Here is a 10,006-nt window from a genome sequence, read left to right as displayed (position 1 = left end):
AAATGCTACACTGAGAGTTTCCTAGGTAGAATTGTCCCTGACACACCTTGGTAAATTTTGTTTATATAGAAATTGTAACCTTGCCCTATGCACCATTTATCCACAAATTTCTCTTCTATGTTTTGATATAATTTGTTGATGTTGTTGTTTAGTCGTTTAGTCGTGTCCAGCTCTTTGTGACCCCATGGACCAGAGCATGCCAGGCACTACTGTCTTCCACTGCCTCCCACAGTTTGGTCAAACTCATGTTAGTAGCTTCGGAAACACTGTCCAACCATCTCATCTTCTGTTGTTCCCTTTCCCAACATCAGGGTCTTTTCCAGGGAGTCTTCTCTTCTCATGAGGTGGCCAAAGTATTTGGAGCCTCAGCTTCAGGATCTGTCCTTCCAGTGAGCACTCAGGGCTGATTTCCTTCAGAATGGAGAGGTTTGATCTTCTTGCAGTCCATGGGACTCTCGAGAGTCTCCTCCAGCACCATAATTCAAAAGCATCAATTCTTCTGTGACCAGCCTTCTTTATGGTCCAGCTCTTACTTCCATACATCATTACTGGAAAAAACTTAGCTTTAACTATACGGACCTTTGTTGGCGAGGTGATGTCTCTGTTTTTTAAGATGCTGTCTAGGTTTGTCATCGCTCTTCTCCCAAGAGGCAGGCATCTTTTAATTTTGTGACTGCTGTCATCATCTGCAGTGATCACGGAGCCCAAGAAAGTAAAATCTCTCACTGCCTCAATTAGTCTCCATATTAAATTGGTAGAACCTTGAGAAGACCATCTATCTTCCATTTTTTAAAACTTATGTTTATTTTCAAGACGTGTATCCACTGCCCTGCAGTAAAGCTTATAGGGTGGTTTACAAAAACAAGATAAAATAAATAAATGAAATATATAACAATAGTAAAATACATATTAAAGACTGAGAGAACAAAAACTTAAAGGATAGTGGTGCAGCAATAAAACTGCTAGTACATTTGCAAAGCTAAGCAGGGTCCGGTATGGTTTCAAGTTGGATGAGAGACCACGTGTTGAGATTCCTCCACTGCAGGGAGTTGGACTAGACTGCAGTGTTTCCCAACCTTGGGCCTCCATCTGTTTTTGGACTACAACTCCCATCATCCCTAGCTAGCAAGACCAGTGGTCAGGGATGATGGGAATTGTAGTTCAAAAACAGCTGGAGGCCCAAGGTTGGGAAACACTGGACTAGAGGTCCCTTAGAATTCTAGGATTATATAATATTAATATTGGTTCCCGGTAAAATTCCCTGGAGAGAATTCAACAAAGGAGGTTGAGATTGAGATGAGATGACTATGCCTTATTTTCTCACTTTGGATGGTGAATGACTTGGATAAGAGTCAGCTACAATTCCCAGAGGTCCCTGTAAAGAGGGATTGGATGTTAAATCACTCTGGGAATTCTAGCTTTGTGAGGATAATAGAGGTCTCCTAACTACTTTCAGAACCCTTAACAAACTATAACTCTAATAATTATTCAGGGGAATTCCATGACTATTATAATAATAATACATAGTCATACATAGTCATATTCCCTAACTATGATAATAATTCCATGACTGCTCGAAGTCTTATCATATTACTTTAGATGTATGGTGTGAATATGGCGAAAGCGAGAAAGCACATTGTGTTCTACATACGTTGTCATTTTTGTATGGAAGAACAGCTTGTTGTAGGAAGCTTGAAACCTGTCCCATTTGTTATGAGCAAGTGCCATATGAAACTCCTGTTTTGATATTTTTAAATATTTCCACCATGTTGCCTCTATGTTGTCTTTTTAGCATTCATACGTCTGCATGCAGCCTTCTGTCTTCTTTCATGGCGAGGTATGGTATGTTTGGGTGGGTGCACAATTGAGACATCAGATAGGTTAAAGCTATTGGTATAAGGCACCTTTGCCCCTAATAAATACCTTCAGACTGCTCACCTCTATAGGCTGCAATCCCACCTGGGAGAAAGTCCAACTGAAATAGGTCTTACACTGTACTTCTGAGTATACATGTACGTAGGCTTTGCTCTGCTAACTCTTGCCTATTCTATTGAGGTTGAGGGCTTGCCCTCCATCCCAAAGCAGGGATATAAAACTATAAAACCAGTAAAGCTTAAGCTTCAAGGCCCCTAATCTTGGAGGGACCTCAAAAGGGACTCTGGTCCACGTTGCTTTAATTTTTTGCGTCTAGTAGACCCCAGTTTGACTCATGCACACAACTCAAATTGTCTATTTTTGTGCATGGATATATTTCATCAATCCCAAAGTTGGAGAGTCCACAGTACAGGCACTGATGTTGTAAAGGCATTTTGAGCTGCTTTGGAACAACCTCATTGAAGGAGACGACAGTGGTCACTCTGACCTTACTGCCATGGGGTCCCCATAACAGTTCCAGCTTCAGGCTCCCCCCCCCCCCAAATGTAGGTCTGCCACCAGGGGTGCCAATTTGACTAAAATATGGGGGGGACAGGCCTCAGGCAAGCACTGCCCCACATAATCAATCACATGACACGGCGCACCCCCCATTTGAATGGCAAGCCCATTATCAGACCCTCCACATTTCCCCAAGTGAGACAAACGATGACCTTATGTGCCATCATATAAGGGGCCTTGCTTTATTCTTTACTATGTATGCCATTGCACCACCAAATTTGAAAGAATCTTTAATTTGAAAGACGTGGGGGTAGGGGAGCCGGCCCATTCAAATATTTTAGTGGGGGGAGGCTCCTATGTCCCCCCCCAAAAAAAAACTGTCCCAGAGCAACGTCCCTCGTGGTGTTGTCGTCTCCTCGGTCTGCCGGAGACCTCCTCGCCTGCTCCTCTGCTTCCCCGCCCCTTTATCTTCCAGCGCGTTTTTCCCGCTACGCCAAGCCGCGCGCGAGAGGGCGTCTCTGTTGCCGCAGGATCTTCGGGGCCGAGTCCCCCGCCTGCCTCTGCGTCTGCAGCTCACGGAGCAGGAAGTTCCCGCGTCGTCGGAGGCCAGCTTTATTATCGTCACGTGACTCGGCGCGGGCAGCAGCCGCTCGGGTCGAGTTCGGCAATCCGCGCTGAGGGAAAGAAGAGGAGGAAGAGGGAGAAGCCGGGACCCGCTCGACGCCCCCGCCATGAGGAGCGCTCCCCGGCGACGGCGCCGCGTCCAGCTCGGGGCTCTGTGGCTGCGCGCTGGTCCCTGAACACCGTGCTTTGCTCCATGCAGCGGCTCCTCCATTGCGGAAGCAGCAGCGCCTCTCCTGCAGGGACGGCGCTGGCCGCGTCGGCGGGAGCAGCAGCAGCAGCAGCGGCGGCCGCCTCAGCCGCGTGATTCCCCCTCCGCCCCTCCGCCGCTCCGCCGCCGCCCTGCGCGCCTGCCTGCCTGCCTCCCGGCGCGAGCTGGATGGTGCTTCCCCCGGCCCCGCCGGTGCGGCCGGCGGCAGGAGTACTATGCTGACTCGGGTGAAGTCTGCGGTGGCCAATTTCATGGGAGGCATCATGGCTGGCAGCTCGGATCACGGCAGCGGCGGTGGTGGTGGTGGAGGAGGCGGCGGCGGCGGTGGTAGTGGCGGAGGAGGCATGGACCTGCCGCTGCGCTTCCCTTACGGCAGACCCGAGTTCCTGGCTCTGTCTCCGGACGAGGTCGAGTGCTCCGCCGACCACATCGCCCGGCCTATCCTCATCCTCAACAAGGAGACCAAGCGCCTGCCCTGGACCACGGGATACGCCGAGTGAGTAGCCAGGCACAGACCCCCCCCCCTTAAGCCGCCGGGTCCCGAAGCGGGAGGACGGCCGGCAGCGTCCCGTCCCCCCCTCGGCTGCAGGTGCGCCTTGGAGAGGAGGCGCGCCCACGTCCCCTCTCCAAGGGCGCTGCTGCAGCCGGGAAGGGGGGAGAGGCCGGGGTAGGATCACCTGCCCGAACCTCAGCGTCTGGAGCAAGCCCGCCACACTCGTTTTCCGAACCGGGGTTGGGTGGATATAGCCTTAACTTCTCCCATCATCCTGGGAGAACCATACAAGCGTAGAGTTGGAACGGGACCACTTGGGTCATCTAGCTCAACCCCCTGCAATGCGGGGTCTTTTTGCCCAACGTGTGGGGCTCGAACCCACGACCCTGAGGGTTAAGAGTCTCATGCTCTACGGGCTGAGCTGTCGCGATTGACTCAGCCCTGGAAATGGGGGGCGTGGAGGCGAAGGGAAAGAGCTATTTCAGGTTTTCTGTTGGGAGGGAATGGTCAGCCACCCTGTGGGTAGATTCTGTCGAAGCCTAGTCGCAGGTGGACTCATGTAGTGTGGCTGTGTGTATGTCATCTTCCTTTGGAAGCCTCCCCCCTCATTCCTCGATTCAAAATTCACAGCTTGTGGTTATGGGAATGTGCTCTGTGCATACCTCCAATGCCCTGCTCTTCAGGTGTTGGGGTGAAACCTTGAGAAATGCTGCTTCGGATTAAGTCCTCTTATGTTATGTGCTGGGTTGGTTTGGTCAAATACTCTCCCACAAGTGATTTGGGGCAGCTTTCACTTCTCCATTGTCTGTTCTGAGTGGGTGCAAAAAGTTAAGTTGCTTTTAAGTCCTGTTTACTTCAACTTATCTTATATGAAATCCAATCCTCTTGAATCCAGTAGGTTTTACTCCCAAGTGGGTGTGCATAGAGGTACAGCCTGACTCTTTAAATATTTACTTGGAATAAATTCGGTTGACTTTAATGAGACTTACTCCTGGGTGCAAGTGTACATAATGCTGTAGCCATAAAGTGCTTATCTTTGACCGGGTCATGTGCATCATGCACCATCTGGTTTTGCAATTCCATGTGTCTCTCTGAGATTTTCTCATCTAGGTCTAGTAATTTTGATGGTGTTATTAAAAGGGAAGGGAAATGAAATGCGGAAAGTTTGCCCTTTGAGTCTCTCTCTCCTCTTCCCCCCTCCCCCATGTGCAGATTTCACCCAAAGACTGTGTAGCATTTTTGTTCTGCCGTAGATCTGTGTTCTGCAAGTCTCTGGATTGTTTATTTCTACTGATGCGGAAGGGGTTTAGGAAGTGTTGTGAATGTATGGGGAGAGGTGGAGGCAGAGAGAAAGAGAGACTGGGTGCTATCTTACTGTTTTGGTAATGGGAGGCTGGCATTTAGCGCACACCCCCTTTTCCAGGCCTGTGCTGCGAAGATGATGGCTGGAGTGTGTGTCATTGATCTGTTCCATTCTCAAAATTTTCCATCCTCCCTGCACACGAATCACTCTCTTGCTGTGGAAGCAGGATTCAGGAAGGTGGAATGAAGGAGACTACAGTAGCTTTTCGTGCATATAGCTTTCTCCGGATTCCAAACTTCTTCAGTTTTAAGTGTCACATTATATTATTTTTGTGCTTATTGTGTGCTTTTAACATCTGAGTGGAAGGCTTACAATGAAGCAGTGATCTCCTAAAATAAAATGTGTGGATTTTGTTTGCAGCGGTGCATATTTTGATAAGATGGGAGGGAGCTGCAGCTTTTGAACTGGTAGCAGAAGGCTTCAGCCTCCCCCAGGAGGTGTTTTTGGGATGAATTATGTTACTGCAGCCCTAGACACAAATAAAAGTGAGCATTTACCTGTGATGAAGTTTGTGCAGGCAGATTAGGATGATCTCTGATCCTGTCCAACTCCTTATTAGGTTGAGGCTAGCTACGCTGCGTTGCATTCAGCAATAACCAAATCGAATCTTACTGCTGTGTCTTATTTGTTTCCATTCATAATGCTTATTTATAAATTGAAGGCACTCTAATGGTTAAGCAGTAAAAAAGGAGCAAACTATAAAAAGATCTGTTGGCCAGTTCAGAAGGAACACATTGTCTAATGAAGTTAGTAGCCAATCTCTCAATATAATGCTGCAGGATTAATGGTTGAAGAACTTTCTGGTCAATTCAGTAGCTGCTTGTGGTTCATGACTTCACTTTGTCATGTCACTGTTGTTTCCTTGAAAAGGGCTTGGTGATGGCCAGCAGCCAAAAGAATCATTTTTGGCATAATCCAGAGGTTAAGCAACCACTTAAGTCCTCATCTGAGTGGATACTTAAATATATGATTAAATTTCACTGGAATTTTACTTACAGTTTAACTTAGCATTGCAGGATTAAATACGATGAGAGCAGTGATTGCATATCTCCCCTCACTGAGAAGAAATAGATAAATTAGAACTCAGAATAAGTCCCGCTGAGTTCACTGGGAAACGTGTGTGTTGGGATATTGCTGCCAGAAATGATAAATCATATATTTGCTATGTTCACCGGTGAACAGAGTCACTTGACCGCAGTGAAGTCAGGGCTTTAGGTCTCACCTGCACAAATTCAGTGTAATGTGGGTGTCGTACAACTGTTTGTGTTGCTATCAAGAGCACAAGGAGTCAGTCAATGTTTATATGTAGTCTGGATTAGGTTAATTTGGACGATGATGACTTTTTTCAGCAGAGCTGGGGAAGCTGTGGCACTCCAAATGTCCCCAACCATTGGCCATGCTGGTCGGGGTTGATGGGAGATGGACTCCTATCCTTGGAGGGCTGCAGGTTCCCCCTCTTTGTTTTACAGGTTACTGGGAATTACCCCAAGTACAGTGGTACCTCTGTTTAAGAACAGTCTTGTTTACGAATGATTCGGTTTACGAACTCCGCAAAACCAGAAGTAGTGTTCCGGTTTGCGAACTTTACCTCGGTCTACGAACGGAAACCAAACAGTGGGTGGCCTCATTAGGGAAAGTGCGCCTCGGTTTAAGAACAGATTCGGTTTAAGAACGGACTTCAGGAACGGATTAAATTCGTAAACCGAGGTACCACTGTACTCTTAATATGTCATGTGATTATTTCCTTGCTTTTCATTGCAGGCTCTAGGATGGGGAATAAAGAGACTTATGCACGTTCACTCGAAAGATAACCACATCACTTGCAATGAAATTTAGTCCTAAGAATTAGCCAGGTACCAGGTGTGTTTTGCAACTAGCACGGGTCCATTTGCGACCACATGGAGATCTATGGTTGCCAGGTTGGCAACTGGGGAAAGCAAAATGTCACTTAGAGGAGGATCTGAAATATTTTCCTTGAAGCTTGATTTTTTTTTATTCTGGATTGCTTCATTTGATGTTTTAATGTGTTGTAAACTGCTTTGAGATTTGTTCTTTAAAATGCAAAGTGGTATAGAAATGAGATGATGAATAATACTACTACTAATAATAATAAGTTCCACTGCAAACAAAAAATGGCGCCTAGACATTCCATTGTGGTGACTGCAACCTAAGCTTAAGGTGCTATTTGGCGATTAGATTATATATCTTGAGTTTCTAACACTGCGTCAAATGGATTGTTGTGTATGTCTATGAAATGCCCTCCAATTTTTAGATACTGTACTTTGTTGAACTGCTCTTCTGTGTACTTTATTGGGACATGTAGCTATTACCTTCCATATTCTGTTTGTGATTGAAGTTGGTTTTTGTAGAAAACAAAATCTCACCCCAGGGACTTTCAAAAGACTAGATCAGAAACCCCTCTCTACCACTATTGGTATGGGTTCTGCAGAAGAATCACAAATTCTTACTGTACATGCTAGTTCATTATACTGAAGACTTCGCCTGGGAGACCAACTTCTCTTGTAGTTGCTTTATCAACCAGATGAATTGAGTTCTACTGTATTAAGCTTTGACAATCTGTCCGCCCTTTTCTGTATTGTAACAAGAGATGGTTATTCCTTGCTGCTAGGCATTTGGTTTTATTCCTCGGGTAACTTGTAATGATCATCCAGTTTTGTGTGGCAAAACAGAAAAGGCTTTGTTTCAAGTCTGCTGGGGGGGGGGGAGTCGTTTTAAGTATATGTGAACGTGTATTGTTGAAGTATTAGTAACTTTAAGAAGGGAATGTAACCCTGCAGAATTTTTACTAAGGACTTCCTTGTAACCAGATAATAAATTGAGATGGTGTTTTCTTTTTCTTTTGTTCTTTTCCTTTCTTTTATGTTAGACTGAAAAAAATGTTTATATTTTTACTCTGAATCTTAAGATAAACTGTAATGCCCCTAATGAGTGTCCCCCCCCCCTTTAAGACTGTTAGGCTCATCAGTGAATCCAATTAAAATTGGTGGCACTAACCTGAGAGACAGAATGCTTTTAAGATTATAATAGCTTTAGGACAAAGTATTGACCTTCCTGAAGTAAATGCAGTTTTTGCTATTTACTTCAGTATCCCAAATTTGCACTGTTACTCTTCTGCGAGCATGGTTTCTACATTATTTTTGGAAAGACAGAAAGCTGGTGCCTAGACAGTACTTCTCTATACCACAGGCCTGCTGTGTGGTGATCTCCAGCCTTTAATGGATGTAGGTGTAGCATTGCATAACTGTAAGCCTGTAAAACCCAATGCTACTTGGCTGCAAGAATAATTTTGTGAAAATAGTGAGGAACCAGGATACTTTTTTCTTTCATTAGGTGGCTTTTTGTGTTTTCTGATGTAGATGTTGTTGCGTAAATATTCTGATGTAGATGTTGTTGCGTAAATATTTTTTTTTTTTTTTTGAACTTCCATGCCCTTTAATGTGGTTTTGGTTAACGCAAATGTACTGTTTACAATATTAGATCATTGTTTTATCTAGCCCACATTGTCTTTTTTTTTTTTTTTTTTAGAATAAATGTTTATTAGCTTTTGCAAGAAGAGAGAAAAAAAAAAAAAAAAGAGAAAAACAGCGATAATACATCACAACTAAAGAAAAAAACCCCACCACCCACAACACATACTAAATCACCGCAACATACAAACACAAAACATGTTGTATATCGAATAAAAAGTTTTTCCTTATAGTCTAACGTTGTCATCTCGTTCTGGACTTCCTTCAGCTCGTCCGTAGGTCTTCCGTAATCTAAATCATAGTAACGCATTTCCTATTTTGTATTGTCATTATACATTTCATTTCTTCTATTTTAATTAAACAATAACTCTTAGTCTTTTCACAGTGCTTCTCTGAATCCCCTTAGCGTTATTTGCCCCTTGCTAATACCTTCCAGATAGCTTACATATTTTCCCCATTCCTTAATGAACATTTGGTCTTTTAAGTTTCTTATCTTTCCGGTCATCCTATCCAAATCCGCGTAGTCTATTAGTTTTGTTCTCCACTCCTCTGTTGTTGGGATCTCTTGTTTTTTCCATAATTTAGCTAAGGTTATCCTTGCTGCTGTAACTGCGTAGTACACAAATTTATGATCTTTCTTTTTTATCTCATTCCCTAATATCCCTAACAGGAATATTTCGGGTTTTTTCCTAAATGTGTATTTTAACACTTTCTTTAATTCTATGTAAATTTTTTCCCAAAATTCTCTCACTTTTCCACACTCCCACCACATGTGGAAAAAGGAGCCCTCTTTTTCATGGCACTTCCAACATTTGCTATCCACTCTATACATTTTCGCTAGTTTCACTGGTGTTATATACCACCTGTGAAACATCTTCATTACATTCTCTTTTACCGTTATACATGCCGTAAAATCCAGACCGTCTTTCCATAATTTCTCCCACTCCTCAAATAGTATTTCATAACCCAAGTCTTTTGTCCAACGGTTCATCACGGTTTTGGCTTCTTCATCTCCCATATTCCAGTCTAGCAACATCTTATATATTTTAGATATTGTTTTAACATCATTGTTTACAATCTCCGTCTGAAATCTTGAGTCTTTACATGTATATCCTTTCTCTCTCATCTCTTTTTTAAACAATTCATTAACTTGGAGGTATTGGAGCCAATCATATACATGCTCTTTAATCTGTCCATATGGCTTTAATTTCCATTTACCATCCTCTTTCATTATCAATTGACCATATGTTACCCAATCTGACCTCATATTTATTTTCTTGATACTCATCATTTCAAGGGGAGAGAGCCAGCGCGGGGTTTGTGGTTCAAGTACATTTTTATATTTTTCCCATACCTCAATAATTGGCCCCCTAAATATGTGGTTCTCAAACCCCTTGTGTACCTTCCTCTTGCCTCCCCACAAATAGGCGTGCCAGCCGAACCTATTATCGAAGCTC

At 44.2% G+C, this 10,006-nt stretch overlaps 1 protein-coding gene across 1 annotated transcript in view; it reads left to right on the top strand.

Annotated features, from left to right (window-relative positions):
• The first annotated feature begins 2,834 nt into the window (after nt 1-2,834).
• Nucleotides 2,835-10,006, top strand: part of PPM1H (protein phosphatase, Mg2+/Mn2+ dependent 1H) — a 101,392-nt gene continuing 94,220 nt past the window's right edge. Inside the window, exon 1 of the mRNA XM_028747806.2 lies at nt 2,835-3,701. Coding sequence (XP_028603639.2) covers nt 3,421-3,701 — 281 coding nt within the window. The 5' untranslated portion in view covers nt 2,835-3,420. The remainder of the gene's footprint in view (nt 3,702-10,006) is intronic.

This window comes from Podarcis muralis, chromosome 10 (genome assembly GCF_964188315.1).
Source record: "Podarcis muralis chromosome 10, rPodMur119.hap1.1, whole genome shotgun sequence".
Lineage (NCBI taxonomy): Eukaryota > Metazoa > Chordata > Lepidosauria > Squamata > Lacertidae > Podarcis > Podarcis muralis.
The sequence above is the reverse complement of the archived record's forward strand: the minus strand, read 5'-3'. Positions and strand labels throughout refer to the sequence as shown.